The 21,216-nt window shown below is 39.7% G+C and overlaps 1 protein-coding gene across 1 annotated transcript in view; it reads left to right on the top strand.

The window, feature by feature from the left end:
• Positions 1-21,216, top strand: part of naalad2 (N-acetylated alpha-linked acidic dipeptidase 2) — a 112,697-nt gene that overhangs the window by 71,283 nt on the left and 20,198 nt on the right. Inside the window, exons 13-14 of the mRNA XM_073043352.1 lie at positions 3,749-3,816; positions 7,918-8,009. Of these exons, the coding sequence (XP_072899453.1) occupies positions 3,749-3,816; positions 7,918-8,009 (160 nt within the window). The remainder of the gene's footprint in view (positions 1-3,748; positions 3,817-7,917; positions 8,010-21,216) is intronic.

Here is a 21,216-nt window from a genome sequence, read left to right as displayed (position 1 = left end):
GTGAACTTGGAGACATCCTCATCATGGAAGACATTCCAGTGACATCATCAAAGCAGTCCTGTAGCATGGACACCGATTGGTCAGACCAACAGTGGACAGTTTTAACTGTGGCCACCTCTTGTTTCAGCTTCTGCCTGTACTCGGGCAGCAGCAAAATGGAGGAGTAATCCGATTTTCCATGTGGTGGGCAGAGGAGTGCTTTGAAAGTGTTGCGGAAGAGAGAGTAGCAGTGGTCGAGTATACTATCTCCCTATGTGTTCTCCTGGATATGTTGACAAAACTTTGGAAAGACTGTAGTCAGCGATGCTCCATTAAAGTCACCGGCAACGATGAAGACAGCCTTTGGGTGTGCGGTCTCCAGGGTGCCTGTGGTCTTGTACAATTCCTTGACAGCCACGTCAGTATCAGCTTGCAGTGGAATATACACAGCTGTGATAATAAAGCTGTGAATTCCCTAGGCAACCAGAAAGGCCTACACAGTAGCACAAGGTACTCCAGATCTGGGGAACAAAGGGATTTGAGGGCATGCACATTCTGGGGGTCGCACCAGGCATTATTGCCCATGAAGCATATCCCCACCTCCTTTATTCTTCCCAGAGGGGTTTTCTGGCCTGTCCACCCGGAACAGGGAGAACATGGAGCATTCGATGGCATGATCTGGTATCTCATCCATCAGCCAGATCTCCACAAAGCACAAAACATTACATTCCTTTGTTTCCCACTGGTAGGAGATTCTGTCTCTCAGTTTGCACAGCTTATTGGATTGGCAAAGTTTTGAAGGGGTTTTAGGGAGCAGCTTGGATGGGGCATCTTGCTAGATGCTAAATCTGGCTAGAATGTAGACTCCAAGTTCAAAGTTCAAAATAAATTCATCAAAGTACATACATGTCACCATATACAACCCTGAGATTTATTTTCTTGAGGGAATACTGAATAAATCTATAAGAGAATCAATGAAAGACCACACCAGCTTGGGCATTCAACCTGTGTGTAAAAGACAACAAATTGCAAATGAAAAGAGAAAGAAATTTATGTAATTTCTGTACGTAAACTGAATTTATATACAATGTCATAGATTTCAGAGAATGTAACACTAACTTTATAAGCAAACCATTAAAAGGTAACAAAGTTTGTCTTGATTTTCAGCAACCAATTATTTCAATATCAACCAGAGACAAATAAATACAGTCAATATTTTAGGGACTGTATTGGGAAGAATAATTATTGAGCTGTTTTCACAAACTAGTTAAAGGAGAGATGATGAAGGATCCAGACAAGAGTACAAATTCCCAGTTACTTGATCTTCTTGATGTCACTTTGCTGGAATTCTGCAATCTATCCCTCTAACAAGCAGTTTAATAAGTGCAATCATGGGCAGTGGAAGCAAGGCATGTTCTAGAACTGTATCAGTCTAAAATTGCAGTGAAATTTAACACTTTAAAAAAAATAAAAATTCCTTTGGTAAAAAAGGTGGTGGATTAACACTTAACAGAGTTTCCAAAAGATGCAGCAGTAGGAATTCTATGGGTTATGTGGTACAGTTCCAATAACTATCATTAAAGGAATCAGACCTACAGCAAGGCCTACGTTGTTCACAATTTTCCACCCAGACCTTACCAGGAAGCAGTTAGCCAGTGAAGGCCACTAAATACCTGGCTATCATTTCTGTCATTTTTGGTTTCACCCAAAAATGGACTCTTAAAAACACATACAAAGTCTGTCTTGTTATTGGTATGGTTACTAGCCTGAGCAGATCCAAAGCTGTGAAGTCTATTATTGTGAATCTTAGTTATTTTAAGAAAACCGTTAACATCTTATTGCTATCTCTGAAACCCTGAAGTTGGCAATTTCTCCTGCAACCCAAGTTCATAAAACTACCCCCACCTTTGATCACTAACCCAACCTTGCTCCCTCAACCCAACTGCAAGCTGAGTCAGGTTCTCATCAGAATCAGAAGCAGATTTAATGTCATCAGCATATGTCATGAAATTTGTTAACTTTACAGCAGTACAGTGAAATACACGATAAATACAGTTAATAAAACTGAGTTACATTTAGTATATACGTGACTATAAATTGTTAAGCTAAAATAAGTAGAGCAAAATAACAGAAATAAAAAATTAGTGAAGTAGTGTTCATAGGTTCAATGTTCTTTTAGAAACCAGATGGCAAAGACGAAGCTGCTCCTAAATCGCTAAGTGTGTGCCTTCAGGCTTTGGTACTGCCTTCCCTACAGTAACAATGTGAAGGGGGAATGTCCTGGGTGGTGGAGATCCTTAACGATAGATGCCACCTTCCTAATGCACCACTCCATGTCTTGGATACTATGGAAGCTAGTATCCATGATGGATCTGACTAATTTTATAAGTTTCTGCAACTTATTTCAATCTTATGCAGTAGCCACCCCTCCACCATACCAGATGGTGATGTAGCCAGTCAGAATGCTCTCTGTGGTACATTTGTAGAAGCTTTTGAGTGCTTTGGTTGACAAACTAAATCTCCTCAAAGTCCTAATGAAATATAGCCGCTGTCTTGCCACCTTTATAGCTGCGTCAATATGTTGCATCCAGGTTAGGTCCTCAGAGATATTAACAGCCAGGAACTTGAAATTGCTCACTCTCTCCACTTCTGATCTCTCTGAGTATTGATTTATGCTCCCTCATCTTACCCTTCCTGAAGTCCACAATCAGCTCTTTGGTCTTACTGATGTTGAGTGCAAGGTTGTTGCTGCAACACGACTCAACTAACTGGTATATCTCACTCCTGTACAGCCTCTCGTCACCACCTGAAATTCTGCCAAAAATGGTTGTGTCATCAGCAAATTTGTAGATGCTGTTTGAACTATGCATAGCCACATAGTCATGGGTGTAGAGAAAGTAGAGCATAGAGCTGAGCACACATCCCTGTGGGGCACCAGTTTTAATTGTCAGTGAGGTGGGGATGTTATTTCCAATCCACACAGATTGTGGTCTTCTGGTTAAGAAGTTGAGGATCTGGTTACAAGGCCTAGGTTCTGTAGATTTTTGATCAGTTCTGTGAGAATGATAGTGTTAAATACTGAGCTATAGTCAATAAACAGCATCCTGACAGAGGTATTTGCATTGTCCAGGTGATCCAAGGCTGCGTGGAAAGCCATTAAGATTGCAACTGCTGTAGACTTATAGTGGCAATAGGCAATTTGCAGTGGGTCCAGATCCTTCCTGAGACGGGTGTTGATTCTAGCCCTGGCCAGCCTCTCAAAGCATTTCATCACCATAGATGTGAGCGCTACTGGACGATAGTCATTAAGCCTGCTCACATTACACCTCTTGAGCACTGGTATAATTGTTGCCCTTTTGAAGCAAATTCCATCATATCCTGTCGACTATCACACGAACAGACCTCACCATGGCCAATTGAACATAACCCTTTCCATCACCTTTCGACCTCTGCTCCTGATGCTTTGAACTTGATCCAGGCTTTGAAGTCCAACCACTACCCCCTTCCCCACTATTACAATCTTCTTGTTTGATCACACTGACCCAATCCCAAATTCAGATGTAATGGACCAATTTTTCTTATGACAGATGAAACACATTACAGTGCCCAACTTGTAACACAAAAATTTGTGATTAAATTCACTGTCATTTAATATTGCAACTTAATTCAGATTTGTGCTAAGGATGTAATTATTTTGTCTACTTGTATATTGCTACTTGTCAAGGTTGTAGTTTAATCATGTTCCCTTTTTTTTGTATCTATCTCTTAGGTAACTACACACTGAGAGTTGACTCTAGTCCATTACTCAACCAGTTGGTTTATAACTTGACTAAAAAGGTAAGGAACTATTCACTCACAGAATTTGGTTGTATAGTTTGAAATGTTTACTGAATATTTAAGGAATTTGTTGTAAATCATTTTTCTTACTGAAAGATTCAGTGTATAGAGACATTGTGAAGTATTTCTGAGAGTGCAGTGCTGAGGTGGAAAGTTTAGATACCATGCAACTCTTTCAATGCAGCCAGTATATTTCCAATTGGTGTTCTCCATATTGTACACATGAAAAGAGGTTTCTAAGGGCACATCAGCAGTGTAGCTGGTTAAGTATGGAACTGGATTGAAAAGTATGGATGTTAAAGATCATAATGATGGTTCAGCAGGTTGAATAGTAGAATATGGCAGGGGTCACCAAACTTTTTTGCACCGTAGACCGGTTTAATATTGACAATATTCTTGCAAACCGACCTACCGCGGGGGTGGGGGGTGTTAATCAGGACTGGAATATAGGTGATTAGTCAACTATAAGTCACTTATGAGTGGCTAATACACTCAATTTCATTTCTAAAAGGGTTTATCTAATGAATTTAATATTAAACACACAGCGCATATTTTCCTCGCATGAACATAGTGATAAGTCAATTATAACTCACTTATAAGTCAATAGCATCATAACATTTTAATTAATGTTTGGATATTAAATACACAGCACATATTTTCCTCGTATGAACATATAAAATTATTGCAACACACCAGTGAGAGGACAAGGCAAGGGCTGGAGGTCCCTGTACCGGGGCCGCGGCAGTCGTAGTCCGGAGAGAGAGTGACCGACCGAGCGAGGAGTGTGACAGGGCATGTGCCTGCCGCCCCCTTGTAAGTAGGTAGGATCTATCGGCTGACAAAAGTTTGGCTTGAGGGATGACTTCCAGTAGATCGTAGCGAGGTAGCTGCTCTGCTACTTACGAAACCCTGAGTCTGAATTAGGTTGTCTGTGAATATTTTAGCACCAGGTTCCCCACGAACATTCAGTGTGCTAAACAGGTTTAGAGGCAGCACCCATCTGTCCGCACTCCAGTTCAGTAGCAACGGCACCTCGCCGGCCGCGTGAGGCGGCCAGTTACCCGAGGCCAACCAGTGATCCCTGGCACTAGGATATCACGGTGTTCAGGTGACTAATGACCTCACGTGGGTAATGACCATGCATGCGTACAAGTTCAACAGTGGGCGTTTCAGAGAATGAGGAAAGGTGCAACTGACTCGTATCGTTTCATATCGACAAATCATATTGTTTCTTTGTGGCCCAGTAGCACATGCTTTGCGGCCCGATACCAGTCCATGGCTTGGGGGTTGGGGAGCACTGGAATATGGGATTGAGAAATAACTTTCCTGTAACTTTTTTTGAAATGTAGAGTTTTCAGGTATGTTTTGCAAAAGTACAGTGACGTAGATGTTACGTACCCCGTAACTGGGTCACTTACCAGCAAAGATAGAGAGGTCCGTTGAAGTCTGATGGTACTATTTTTAACAGTATTTATTGGTAAAAATACACAAAAATAATATCAATGCAAACATACAGATAATATACGTTGTCAATACTAACTCTAAAAGTGCAGGTATAATAATAATCAATAAGAAATACTCTATCATTGTCTAGGGGATAATGTATTGTCCGATGGAAATATAAAAGTCATTCAGTTCATACAGGCTTCAACCTTTGGTTGAAGTCAAGAGAGGAATTTTAAACTTGCCAGCTTTTCCTTTTTATGATGTCGATCCTTCGAAATTTCATTGATGGTGGTCTCTTCTTTAGCTAAACCGTCTTCCGTGGTAAGGCCCGCCAATTCCGAGGCAAATGGAAAAGGACGCACGCGGGCCCCCCACCGGCTGTCGCTATTAAACACTGTCACGGGATTTCTAGCGTTTCTCCTGGTGCGTCTGGAGGGGTTGTTCCCCAGACCCTCTTTTATCCTTACTCACGGGGTCTCAGTGTCAATCAGGTTGGGATGATGCAATCCCTCAATCAGCCCACTCTGGTCATTCCCTGAGGGCTTCAATGAATAGTACAGTACTCAATACACAATTCTGTCTCCAAGAGACAATGGCCGGTATCCGTGGCTTTGTATCACAGAGGCCAGGACACATTCCAAACGTCTCTCTCTCATTTCCTGGGTCCTCTGACCTGAATTAATAGCGATCTTGCAATTCTCAAAAAGGAGGGGGCTACTTTGTACCCTTCGGCCCTCAGAGTTGTGGCACATTCGTAACATAGACAAGCATTGTCTAGTAGTTATAGAGGACACAGAAGAGCAATAAATGAACTTTGACATAGCTGTTGATGGAATTGGATTCAGGAATTGATGGATTCATACTCGTTCATTATTGCGTATGGAAAATAAGGACTGTAGCACAGGAATATTGTTTAATACGAATATGAATAAATATGATATATCACGTGTTAAGACGGAATTGAGGACTGCAAATCTGCCTGGAAGAGCATGGACAATGAGATATAAATATATAGTTAACTCTTGTCAAATAAAACAATTGTTAAGAGCATTTCAGTTTTTCATATGCAGTTTTAAATACAATGTTAAACCTTACTGCGGTTCAAAAGACAGGTACCCCTTTACTACTTGGCTTACGTGAAGATTTTAAAATGGAATTTGACATCTGAATTTCAAAGGGGGTATAACATGTTATAATAAGACATATCAGTTTAAATGTCTGCTCTTAGCAGATCATTTTTTATTGATGACCATGATTTTAATATATCCGGTGAGATTGAGACAAGTATCTACTGGATTATCTCTAAATATCAGCTGGATGTGACATTTGTGGAGCAAGCTATGTAGATCCTATGCATCCACTTTCACTGCTGATGTGGAACTGGGCCAGATACAGGTTGGCCGTAGGTGGGTTACGTAAAGGCTTGGAGTCCATCTCACCCACTTCTGAAGTAAAATGCTAGAATCTTATAGGAGGTGAAATGACATCTGCTATGACCTTTCATCCTGCCCCTCTCTACCCCAGCTGTACCCCATGCAGCCACCTTTCTTGTCTTCTGTAATATATGAATCTAGACTTCATTTCCTCTTCCCATTTCCACCTTGAATAGAGGGTCCTTGACAAAGAGAAAATTATAACCCACACATGCCCCAACGACTTGTGGCTGGGCTTTGTGAGCCACAATAAGACCGCCACATAACACAAGATGCAGGGAGCAGCAGAGGCAGAATGGGGCCAAACTATTTCCAAAAACTTACACGTTGTATAAATGATAAATAAATGAAAAAAGTAAAGGAGAAAATACTAAATGTTCTGCCAATGGTCATGAAATTAAACTACTTATTTTTAAAAAATGCAAACCGCAATGTGTGGTGATAAGTGAAAATCCAAAGCTGGAGACCAGTAAGAAAATATGTGTAATCTAATTTATTTTACAATGAAAGACCTATAACGTGCCCCAGTGTTACATACATACAAACATGCTACTAGTGCTGTATCTATGCCATACTGATGGTTTTTGCCCACTTATGCAATGCTCATTGGTCGATAGAGAGGTGTGGTACACCTGTCCTCGACTTGGATGGGATCAAAAGATTTAACCCTTTTGACCTAATCCAATGGGTCTCTGGTTTCTGTTCTGTGCACCTTGCTTAGTCTGGCCCTGAATATGTTCTTAAAGTTTCTGAACCTTCTGCACTGAGGAAGAAGATAAATGAGGTAAAATTTAAGCAGCACTTCAAGTCATTTGCATCCTCCCTGGCAGCTTGGCACTGTTATGAAATTGAAATGATAAGGCCCCAATAATGTTTGATACCACAAACTTGTTCTTAACAATCCCGCAGGCATTTACTTCTAGTACAAATTTCAGCTCCTTTATCAAGCTGGCCTCTCGTTTCAAATAGTTTTAGCAACAGGTCCATCTTGGTTGTTTTTAGTGTCTGAATCTTCACCGTGAAATTGAGCCAATGTCTTGAACCTGGAAGATGTTCTGCTCCCAAAAATTTAGAAAAAGGCCTTCTAATCTTGTATCAGATAAACGTCCCAGGGTTTGACTTTATCAAACATATATACTTATGAATTGGCTGTTTCTGACAGAAGACTAATGAAAGAATGTGAAAATGCTGAAATAAAGGATTCAATTTTGCCTTCCTTCAGATGCCAAGCCCTGATGATGGCTTTGAGGGAAAATCCCTTTACCAGAGTTGGTATGAGAAAGATCCTTGGACAGAGTACAAGGAAGCTCCCAGGTCAGACAGAAATGTTTTTCCTTCACTATTTCTTAACTTATAAATTGTGAGGGGAAAATCTGTTGCTGCTGGAAATGATTGGTTTGGAATGGATACTTCTTAGCTTATATTGGCCTACAGTATCATGTAGAAAAACTTGATTAATTCATCCATTTGAATAATTATTCATTGTTCCCAGCCTGACTTAACAGGTGGTTCTGGGAGGTTGATGTTCTTGCATTTGAAGGAAAGGGAGAATTGGGGATCGATGTTCTTGTTACATTTTTGTTGGTATATTTGTGTGGGGAGAGGGGGATTTGGGGGCCAGTGTTCTTGTGTTTGGTGCGGGGGGATTGGATTTTGGGGTTGTTGATCTTGGTGACGTTCTTTTTCAATGCAGGGGGTGGGTTTGCTGTTTTACTCCAAACTGACTTCCATGGGTTTTCTTTGTTTCGCGGCTTTCTGGAGAAGAGTCTCAAAGTTGTATACTGCATACAGTACATACTTTGATAATAAACAGACCTTTGAACATTAGAACATTTTGCAAAGAACTACTTTTAAAGATAACTATAATGTTAAGGTGTAGGTAAGAATGCGGGAGAATTAGAACATGTGGAACAAAAATCCATGCTTAATCAGCAACACCATACAGGCTTCAAGTGGTTACTGCGTGTTAAATGCCATTAGATCCCTAAACTTTAGCACACCCACTTTAGAAGCAGAGTACAATAAGCAGCCACAAACATTGTGCAGTTAATATTACTTAAGATGAATTGTGGGGGACGTCACGTGATGACGTAGGATCGAGACGTGGAAATCCAGCTCTCCCGTAAAAAGCCAGTAAAATAATATTTAAGTGAAGAAAAGTTAGTAAATACTTTCTAAAAATTACTTATAAACTACTCAGGATTGTCTTTAGATATGTCTCTTAAACAGAAACAGAAGAAAACTACTACTTTGAAGACAGCATGAGTTGGGAAGGAAACAGCCGACCATTATGAGGGAGCCTCGTACTCAGGTTGGACCTCTGCTTGGCGAGGTGCACTTTGCCTCTGGCGGTGCAGAACAGGAAACTGCGGCAACATCAACAGTCTCTAAGAAGAAGCAGCAGGAACTGCACATGCGTGAAGAAATGGGCATGCGCAAACAGGAGCAAACCAAACTACAAATCCCAGCTATGACTGAAAGTGAAAGTGAATCGGAGGTGGAGTCGGATTCACTGGACAACACAGATGAAGATGAGGAGGAAAAAGAAGAACAGCAGGAAGAGGTTGGAAGTGGAAGACTTCCTGGAGACATAAGAAAAGCCTTGGTGCAAATAATGCATGAATTAAAAGAATTAAAAGCATTAAAAGTAATAAAAACAGATATTAAAAATATGAAGATTATGTTTGATAAAGTTGTTAAAAAACAGGAGAAAATGGATAAGAAAGTTAAAAAGCTGGAAGAAATAATGGGAGACACCATTGCTAGAGTGAACAAAATGGAAGATAATATCTTTGCCTGGACATCAGAAAGAAAACGGTTGTTGGAAAAAGTGGACGTGCTTGAAAATTGTAGCAGACAAAATAATATTAAGATTGTTGGTCTTAAAGAAGGTACAGAGGGAGAAGATCCAATCAATTTTTTTCAAAAACGGATCCTGGAAAATTTGGAAATGGAAGAGGGAAATCAGTTAATTGAAATCGAAAGGGCTCATTGAGCCTTAAGACCAAAACCTCAACACGATCAAAAACCCGCGACCAATCGATAAAATGCTTAAGATATCAAGATAAAGAAAGGATCCTGAAGGCGGCTGCCCAATGTGCCAGAAAGAGAAATGGGCCATTGATGATAGAAGGGAAAAGAGTTCTTTTCTATCCTGACATAAGTTATGATCTTTTGAAGAGAAAGAAGGAATTTAACCCAGTGAAAAAAGGCTTATGGGAAAAGGGTTATAAATTTATACTGCGCCACCTGGCAACCGATAATTTTTTTGGATGATGAAAAAAGAAGATTTTTTACTGATTATCAGAAAGCGGAGGAGTTTGCACAAGAACTCCCAAATATTCACTGGACACAGCTAAGAACTTATGGAAGCGAAATGGATTAAAGATGAAGACTGAGATAGTGAATGGAATTGATGGATTTAAGGACAGAAGAATGTACAAATATACTCTTAATTATATGTTAGAGGGGAGAAAGGTAAAAATTTGAGGAATATTAATCGGGAGTAGTGATATTTTCTTCTCTTACGTATACCTTTTTTTTCGTTACGGGGGAGCTGGGGGAACTTCTGATTGATTGCTACAGGATTCATGTGTGTAATCATGGCGATTTCCATGACCCGTACAACGGAGGGGGGTAATGTTGTGGTTTTTTTCATTCACAACATTAGTAGGGAAGTATATTGTTATCTTTTTTTTACAATCTATCTTTCTTTGCCTGGATGATGTGGGGGGGGGGGGTGGGGAGACACATAGCAACATGGAGAATTTTTAAAAAATTCCCCAAGGTACTACGAGAGCTGAAATATGTATTGTTATAGATTGGAGTAACCATATTAAAAATAATGACTAATTTACTGAACATTTTAAGTTTTAATGTTAATGGGCTTAATGGACCAGTGAAAAGAGAAAGAATTTTAACATACATTAAGAAAATTAAAATAGATATAGCCTTTTTACAGGAAACACATTTAACAGAGATAGAACATCAGAAATTAAAGAGAGATTGGGTAGAAATGTTAGTGCAGCTTCATTTAATTCAAAGGCGAGAGGAGTTGCAATTTTGGTTAATAAAACTTTACCAATTAAAATACAAAATGTATTAATTGATTCTGCAGGGAGATATGTGTTTATACATTGTCAAATCTTTTCAGAATTATGGATTCTTATGAATATTTATGCACCAAATGAAAATAATGCAAAATTTATACAAGAGGCCTTTTTGAATTTGGCTGATGCACATGATAAAATATTAATAGGTGGAGACTTTAACTTCTGTCTAGACCCAGTTTTAGACAGGTCAACAAAGGTTGTTACAAAATCAAAAGTAGTAAAATTAACTTTACTATTGATGAAAGATTTAAATTTGATTGATATATGGAGAAGAATTAACCCAACAGAAAGAGATTATTCATTTTATTCAGATAGACATAAAACTTACTCAAGGATAGATTTTTTCCTATTATCAACGAATATTCAGGATAGAGTGAAAAATATGGAATATGAAGCAAGAATATTGTCAGATCATTCCCCCTTGACAATGACAATGATAATGATGGATAAGGTGGAACCGATTTACAGATGGAGATTTAATTCAATATTATTAAAACGTCAAGATTTTTGTGATTTTATGAAAAAACAGATTGTTTTTTTTTAGATACAAACTCACATTCAGTTGATGATAAATTTGCATTATGGGAAGCGATGAAGGCAAATTTGAGGGGCTAGATAATAAGTTATACTTCTAAAATCAAGAAGGAATATATGGTAAAACAGATCAATTGGAAAAAGAGATTACAAAATTGGAAAAAGAATCTCAAAGATATATGACAGAAGAAAAGTGAAGACAACTTGTTAATAAGAAGCTACAATATAATACACTTCAGACATACTGAACAGAAAAAGCAATTATGAGAACTAAACAGAGATATTATGAACTAGGTGAAAGATCACACAAGATTCTTGCTTGGCAGTTAAAAACAGACCAGGCTTCCAAAATGATAAATGCAATTAGAACAAGTGTAAATAAAATTACTTATAAACCTTTAGAAATTAATGAAACTTTTAAAAGTTTTTATTCTGAATTATATCAATCAGAATCACAAAATGATATGATAAGGTTTTTATCACAAATAACTCTCCCAAAATTGAATTCGGAAGAACAGAAGGGATTAGATACGCCTTTTACTTTAAAAGAGGTCGAAGGAGCTCTAGGATCACTTCAGAGTAATAAATCTCCAGGAGAAGATGGTTTTCCGCCTGAATTTTATAAAAAGTTTAAAGATTTATTAATTCCTCCTTTTATGGAGTTAATACATCAAGCGGAAAGAACACATAAACTTCCAGAATCTTTTTCGACAGCGATTTTAATAGTATTGCCAAAAAAAGATAGAGATCTTTTAAAGCCAACATCATATAGGCCTATTTCTTTGTTGAACACGGACTATAAAATAATAGCAAAGATTTTATCTAATAGATTATCTAAATACTTACCAAAATTAATATATATGGATCAAACAGGATTTATTAAAAACAGACAATTGGCAGATAATGTAACTCGGTTACTTAGCATAATTCATCTGGCACAAAAGAGGGAGGAAATGAGCGTGGCAGTTGCTTTGGATGCAGAAAAAGCATTTGATAGATTGGAATGGGATTTTTTATTTAAGGTATTGGAAAAATATGGATTAGGAGTATCTTTTATAAATTGGATTAAAACCTTAAATACTAATCCCAAAGCTAAAGTAGTGACAAACGGCCAAATTTCGACATCATTTCAGTTAACAAGGTCGACTAGACAAGGTTGTCCACTATCACCTGCTTTATTTGTATTGGCGATAGAACCATTAGCTGAATTAATTAGAACTGACTCAGATATTATGGGTTTCAGAGTTAATCAGGAGGAATATAAGATTAACCTATTTGCTGCTGATGTTCTGATTTATCTAACAAATCCATTGTATTTGTTGCATAAATTATCTTCTAGATTGGAAGAATATGGGAAAATATTAGGGTATAAAATAAATTGGGATAAAAGTGAAATTTTACCCCTTACTAAAGGAGATTATAGTCAACGTCGATTAGTAACTCAATTTAGATGGCCGATAAATGGTATAAAGTATTTGGGTATAAGAGTTGATAACGATATAAAGAATTTATATAAATTAAATTATTTGCCATTATTGAAAAAAATTCAAGAAGATCTCGATAAATGGATGATGTTACCAATAACATTAGTAGGTAGAGTTAATGCTGTAAAAATGAATATATTCCCTAGATTACAGTATTTATTCCAAACACTACCAATACAACTACCGCAGAAGTTTTTTCAAGAGTTAAATAAATGTGTGAGGAAGTTCCTTTGGAAAGGTAAGATGTCAAGAATATCATTGGAAAAATTGACATGGAAATTTGACCTAGGAGGGTTACAATTACCAAACTTTAAGAATTATTATAAAACAAATCAACCTAGATTTCTTGCATCTTTTTTTGATGAAGATAAGCCGGCATGGATTAGAATAGAATTAGATAAAATAGGAGAAAATATACCAGAAGATTTTATATATAAATGAAAATCTAAATGGATACGAGAAAAGAAAGAATCCCTTATATTAAAACATTTGATCTATGGAATAAGACAAATGATGAGATAAAGAAATCTTTATTAACAAAGAGACCTCTAATTCAGAATAGACTTATTCCTTTTACAATGGATAACCAACTCATATAGCTAGTTTCAAAAAGGGATTAGATATATAGGAGACTGTTTTGAAGGAGGTATATTAATGTCATTTGGTCAATTAAAGAATAAATATCAAATATCAAATAACACTCTTCTGTTATTTCCAATTAAGAGCTTATTTAAGAGATAAAATCTGGGTCAAACAATGTTAATGCCGAAACCTAATGAAATAGAAACTTTAATTCAAAAAGGGAAAATTAAAAAATTTACTTCGTGTATGTATAATTTCATTCAAAAACAGACAATTAAACAAGGAATTCATAAATCAAGACAAAAATGGGAAACTGATTTGAATATTAAAATTGATGAAACAAGTTGGTCAAGATTATGTCTTGATAGTATGACAAATACAACAAATGTCTGACTTAGATTAGTACAATACAATTTTTTACATCAATTACATGTCAATTACCACAAAAAATAGATTAAACCCAAATTTATCTGATCAATGTTTTCGATGTAGTCAAGAAATTGGTACTTTTTTTACACTCTACTTGGTCTTGTTTTAAAATTCAACCTTTTTGGATAAATATAAGAGTTTTATTGGAACAAATTATTGGAACACAACTTCCACATAACCCAATATTAATTTTACTTGGTGATATTGAAGAGATAAAACCAAAACCTAAATAGAACAAATATCAGAAAGAATTCATAAAAATTGCATTGGCAGTAGCCAAAAAGGCTATTGCAGTTACTTGGAAATCGGATTCGTACTTAAGTATGGATCATTGGAAGAATGAAATGTTTAGCTGCATTCCACTTGAAAAAATTACTTATAATTTAAGAAATAAATATGACATATTTCTGAAAATTTGGCACCCTTATTTACTAAAGATAGGATTACATATATAGGTGTTCCGAAGATAAAGTTATTGGTCATCTGGGGAAAGAAATAAATATATATATTAAAGCTATTTTGAATTCCATGGAGCATGTGGGGATCTTCCGATATCCAGGCAGTCTTTTTTTCTCTTATTCTTTTAGATAGGGATATGGTAGGGGGGAGGGTTTAAGGGGAGGGGGGAGGGCTGATATTATTCTATTCTACTCTATATAACCTATTTGAAAATTTAATTTTAAAACATTTTTTAAAAAAAAGATTAATTGCAGTGCTCTGCAGAAAGACAAACTTTGTTCGATTGCCAGATCTGAGGTAGAGCAATCAATTAGTTCCATTGATCCTCCTTCCTTCAATTAAACTAATTTCTTTATTGCTTCTTACAAGTGAATCTTTATAGTTTCAGCAAGTTCAAATCATTGTAGGTATTTGTAGGCTTCCTATGTGTCACTGGCTGGATCCATTTAATATATATGGGCTTCTGCCTGCTCTGGATCTCTTTATTGCTAATTGCCCACAGAACATCAACCGTCTTGACTTCACCACACTGTGTTCCAATTCCAACCTCTCTCCTTCCGAACGCTCTGCTCTCCGCTCCCTCCGCACCAATCCCAACCTCATTATAAAACCCGCTGATAAGGGGGGAGCTGTTGTAGTCTGGCGTACTGACCTCTACCTGCCCGAGGCACAGCAACAGCTCTCTGATACTTCCTCTTATTTACCCCTTGATCATGACCCCACGAAGGAGCACCAGGCCATTGTCTCCTATACCATCACCAACCTTATCAGCTCTGGGGATCTCCCATCCACTGCCACCAACCTCATAGTTCCCACACTCCGCACTTCCTGTTTCTACCTCCTACCCAAGATCCACAAACCTGCCTGTCCAGGTAGACCCATTGTCTCAGCTTGCTCCTGCCCCACCAAACTCATTTCTGCATACCTTGACACTGTCTTATCCCCCCTTGTTCAATCTCTTCCCACCAATGTTCGTGACACTTCTCATGCTTTGATTTTTTCAACGATTTTAAGTTCCCTGGCCCCCACCGCCTTATTTTCACCATGGACGTCCAGTCCCTATATACCTCCATCCCCCACCAGGAAGGTCTCAAAGCTCTTCGCTTCTTTTTGGATTCCAGACCTAACCAATTCCCCTCTACCACCACTCTCCTCCGTCTAGCAGAATTAGTTCTTACTCTCAATAATTTTTCCTTTGGCTCTTCCCACTTCCTCCAAACCAAAGGTGTAGCCATAGGTACCCGCATGGGTCCCAGTTATGCCTGCCTTTTTGTTGGCTTTGTGGAACAGTCCATGTTCCAAGCCGATACAGGTATCCGTCCCCCTCTTTTCCTTCGCTACATCGATGACTGCTTTGGTGCTGCCTCCTGCACGCATGCTGAGCTCATTGACTTCATTAACTTTGCCTCCAACTTTCACCCTGCCCTCAAATTTACCTGGTCTATTTCTGACACCTCCCTCCCTTTTCTTGATCTTTCTGTCTCCATCTCTGGAGACGGCCTATCTACTGATATCTACTATAAGCCTAGAGACTCTCACAGCTACCTGGACTATTCCTCTTCCCATCTTGTCTCTTGCAAAAATGCTATCCCCTTCTCACAATTCCTCCGTCTCCGCTGCATCTGCTCTCAGGATGAGGCTTTTCATTCCAGGACGAAGGAGATGTCTTACTTTTTTAAACAAAGGGGCTTCCTTTCTTCCACCATCAACTCTGCTCTCAAACGCATCTCTCCCATTTCCCGCACATCAGCCCTCACCCCATCCGCCCACTATCCCACTCGGGATAGGGCCCCCCCTGTCCTCACCTACCACCCCCCCCAGCCTCCAGATCCAACATATAATTCTCCGTAACTTCCGCCACCTCCGACGGGATCCCACTACCAAGCACATCTTTCACTCCCCCCCCCCCCCCCCCCCCCTTTCTGCTTTCCGCACGGATCGCTCCCTACACGGCTCCCTTGTCCATTCATCACCCCCATCCCTTCCCACCGATCTCCCTCCTGGCACTTGTCCTTGCAAGCAGAACAAGTGCTACACCTGCCCTTACACTTCCTCCCTCACCAGCATTCAGGGCCCCAGACAGTCCTTCCAGGTGAGGCGACACTTCACCTGTGATTCGGCTGGTGTGGTATACTGTGTCCGGTGCTCCCGGTGTGGCCTTTTATATATTGGTAAGACCCGACGCAGACTGGGAGACCGTTTTGCTGAACACCTACGCTTTGTCCGCCAGAGAAAGCAGGATCTCCCAGTGGCCACACATTTTAATTCCACGTCCCATTCCCATTCTGATATGTCAATCCATGGCCTCCTCTACTGTCAAGATGAAGTCACACTCAGGTTGGAGGAACAACACCTTATATACTGACTGGATAGCCTCCAACCTGATGGCATGAACATTGATTTCTCTAACTTCTGTTAATGCCCCTCCTCCCCTTCTTACCCCATCCCTGATATATTTAGTTTTTTTTTGTTTTTTCCCCCTCACTTTTTTTCCTTTCTCTCTCTGCCTGTTCTCCATCTCCCTCTGGTGCTCCCCTCCCCCTTTCTTTCTCCCTAGGCCTCCCGTGCCTGATACTTTCCCTTCTCTAGGTCTGTATCCCTTTTGCCAATCACCTTTCTGGCTCTCAGCTTCACCCCAACCCCTCCGGTCTTCTCCTATCATTTCACATTTTCCACTCCCCCTCCGACTTTCAAATCTCTTACTATCTTACCTTTCAGTTAGTCCTGATGAAGGGTCTCGGCCCGAACCGTCGACAGCGCTTCTCTCTATAGATGCTGCCTGGTCTGCTGTGTTCCACCAGCATTTTGTGTGTGTTGCTTTAATCTATTTCAACTGGATTCAGACTTTTCTGTTAATGGGAATAGTTTTTCATCATTTACTGTCAAATTTAAATATTTCTATTTTTAGAATATAGAACAGAACAGTTTCTTAAGCCACGTTGTGCTGAACTAATTAAGCTAATGATGCCTAATTAAACTAATTTCTTCTGCTTTCACACCTCTTCATTCCCTGTGTGTTCATGTGACTACCTAGGAGCCTTTTAAATGCATCCAACAAGTCTAACTTCAGCATCTGCCACTCCAGAGAATACAATCCTAGTTTGTCCAACTCTTGAAATAGCACTTGCCTTCTAGTTATCAAAGTCTATCAAAACTTTTCTGAACTCTCTTCAAAAGACTTAATATTCCTTCTTGTAATTGGGTGACTTGATTGTATGCAATACTCTTCATGCAGCCTAAACAGTATTTTATAAAGCTGCAACATAACTTCCTGACTTAAACCCAAAGCCCCAACTAATGAAAGCAAGCATGTCATGAGCTTTCTTTATCACCCTATTAGTCTTTGTAGCCATTTTAAGGGAGTTATGGACTTGGACCTCAAGATCCTTTTGTATATTGGTGCTTTTAAGGATCCTGGTATTAGCTGTCAACCTCCCCTTTACCACGCACTTTCCCAGATCAAACTCTATATGCCATGTCTCTGTTCATATCTGCAACTGATCTATCTTCCACTAAATTCTTTGATCTTCCACACTATCTACAATGTCTCCACTATTTGTGTCTTTGTGCTATTTGGTCTTATTCAATTGCCTCTTGGTTTAGTCCACTCAAAGGTGAACCTGCACCACTAACAAACCTCCAAATCATTATGGGCATTTCGTTTACACATTTACCCCATATTCACTACAGTGATCATTCTTTCTTGCAAGGCTGTTCAAAACTGCATTCTGGAAAAATATGTACATTGCTCATGAGTTCAGTTATTTGGAGGAGATGGTGTGGGTAATCATAGACGTAGCTGTTAGTGCCTGTGGTGATTTGGAAATCTGAGGATGCTTTTATATCCAATCATTTGCTTTGTCACTTTTTGCCTTTTGCTTGTTGATATCCACATTGTATGATCGCACCTTTGATAATCATTGTGTCCTGTGGCCACTTGAGCAGGCTTCTGCGGTGAAGCCTGTCCCACGATGATATTACATTTTACACTTGAGTCCAGGGCCATGTAGAGTAAAGTTGTACATCATTTTAGGTCCAGGAGTCTCTGAAGAGAAGACTGATGGCCTTCTGTGTGCAGAGGCTGCGAGTATATACATGCTGGGCCATTGCTTGAAAGGTGGCCTTTACAGCAGCCAACCCTACCCCTAGTGAGCAATAACTGTCCAGCTCAGCTGCATCACAGTAAGAGCATGGTTTGTATGTAGAGACACAGGAGAAGAACTGGATTTATAGAAAGGCATTAGTCTGTAATGGAACACACTTGCTCTTGACTGTATGTGTAGAAATGTTTGCCTTGTTGGATGACTTGGTTCTGGCTGTTACAATTTGTGCAGTGGGGAGACTGAGATGAGAGGAATGACAAAGTGGGACTGTTACAAAGTCGAAGCCAGATTTTCTTCATTGGTTATCACGGCTCAATGAGATGCATACCAGTTAGTGCTTATCCTCATTTGCCATAGAGGCTGGTGACACAGAGCAAGGCTTGAGGAAATCCTCAGGAAGTAGTGTGGGAGAACTCCACTGTAGGGAATCAGCAAGCGCATAGGAACGGAACAGTAGGTTTCCACAAGAGGATGATGTGTGTTTTGGGGTTTTCTTGGTGATGTTAAAATATCCATCAGTACTTTGCCCCTGTCAAGTTGTTTCAGGCATTTTCTGCTTAGCTGGAAACTGTCATGACTTGTAACAAACTGTGTTGGGCTGTTGAATGAGTCTAGTGCTTCATACAGATCTCGACATACCACGTTCCTTCCTGCTGAATGGAGCAGAGCAAATGAGGAGTGGCAAGCTCCCAGTCCACTGACCTGGCTCCAATTCCAATTTTCAGTGCTGTCAGTCAAGAGCTTGCACATTCTCCCTGTGACCACGTGTCTTCTCCAGGTGCCAGGCTTTCATTGTGCATCCCAGTGAGGTGGGTTGATAGGTTAATTGCTGTAAATTGGTACAAGTGTACAAGTAATTGATGTAATGCAGGGAAGTGAGTGTGTAGGTGAGTGTTGTAATCCGGGGAGAGCGAGTGTGCAGGTGAGTGTTGTAATCCAGGGAGAGTGAGTGTGCAGGTGAATTTTGTATTCCGGGGAGAGTGAGTGTGCGGGTGAGTGTTGTAATCCGGGGAGAGCGAGAGTGCGGGTGAGTGTTGTAATCCGGGGAGAGCGAGTGTGCGGGTGAGTGTTGTAATCCGGGGAGAGCGAGTGTGCGGGTGAGTGTTGTAATCCGGGGAGAGCGAGTGTGCGGGTGAGTGTTGTAATCTGGGGAGAGCGAGTGTGCGGGTGAGTGTTGTAATCCGGGGAGAGCGAGTGTGCAGGTAAGTGTTGTAATCCAGGGAGAGTGCGTGTGCGGGTGAGTGTCATAATCCGGGGAGAGTGCGTGTGCAGGCGAGTTTTGTAATCCGGGGGAGTGAATGCGCAGGTGAGTGTTGTTATCAAGAGAGAGCGAGTTTGCAGGGGGATTTGACAAGAAATTAGAAGAGGTTTTAGGGAAAATGAGCAGGGGATAGAATTGCTCTGTGAGCAGGCATAGTCTTGATGAGCTGAAATACTTTCTTCTAAATAATCACCAGTTTTAGAACGATTCGACTGGAGGTCGAGAATTTGTCAGTAATTTTGCAGATGTAGAGGACTACTCTTGTGATGGTGGCCTGATCTTTAGAAATTATGAAATGACTTTGAAGTACGGGGATAGAACATACTAGTGGTTCATTTGGGGATGCCTTAGCTCCAAGTCTCCTTTCTGAATCTTTGGGAAGGTTATAACCTGTGTTCTGGCTGGACATAGAGCAGCCACATCCAAACATGCTTGTGTGCTTGAACAGGAACAAGTGTTGTAGTCTGGTCACTGCTGTCTAGATTGTTTTGGAGGTTGTCAGGAAGATTGTGGCTTACATCTTTAGAGGCATAATGAGACCCTTCCTGTTAAGAATAACCGGTCTCAACAAGTTCTGCATTAAACAACCTCTGTTTGGAGCTGCGTAGATACCTGAGAGGTGGAAGTGGGATCAAAGTCTCAGCCCCCTCCGCCTCCTGTTCAGAACCACCAATAAAATGGCTAAAAGCCTTCATTTCTTCCACAAGTTACAGTTACCTCCCAAATTACTGATCAAGATCTGTGTCCTTAATACCAATGAGCTTTTCTGCAAATAATTCCCCTGCAAATAATTCATGACTCCTTTAAGTATTTTAAGCACAGATTGTTTCTGTGGTTCATGTCCATTTTCCTATGTATTAGACTACAGTGATAGCTAATTGCATACAAAGTGAATCGGTTTCACAGTGAGAAAACAATTCAACCTTGCATCTGGATTGCCATTAACCCTGGGCACTCAGTACTTCATGGAAATGTGCACCATTAGCTCCCATTTGCAGGCAGGTAGTGGGTAATCTGTTTTTACCTACAGTTTAGTTGAAGTTACGCAATTGAATAGTTTTCTCTCCCATGTTTATCAGGTTAGCATAGACCAAAGTTACAGCTTGCTTCTATGTTAAGCTTGTATTGGTTTGCTTTTTTAAAAAAAAAATTGGGTCAATCTTGAAAAGTGGATTGGGATTTGCATGTAAATATAGGGTTTTATCATTCTGATTAATTTATCTGAATCATCAGCAAATTAAAAATGCTGAAGCACAGATGGTCCATTGGCAGAAAGGAATTATATTGATGAAGTGACAGTTCTGCCAGAGCAAATTGTAAGCGTAAGCAACAGAAAAAGTGACTTTGAATACAGTTGACTACATCAATCTGTTACTTCTATGTAGCAAAGATAAACAGAGGTGCCCATCCATTCCTGAATTAGTACATAAACTTCCTGCATGCTATTCAACACAACTGAATGCAGAATTTCTTTGTTGTGAATATTATTTTGGAAAATAAAAATTCAAGGAGATAAATTGGAACGTGTGCAATGGATATATGGTGTCCAGTTAACCT

Source organism: Hemitrygon akajei, chromosome 4 (genome assembly GCF_048418815.1).
Source record: "Hemitrygon akajei chromosome 4, sHemAka1.3, whole genome shotgun sequence".
NCBI lineage: Eukaryota > Metazoa > Chordata > Chondrichthyes > Myliobatiformes > Dasyatidae > Hemitrygon > Hemitrygon akajei.
The sequence above is the reverse complement of the archived record's forward strand: the minus strand, read 5'-3'. Positions and strand labels throughout refer to the sequence as shown.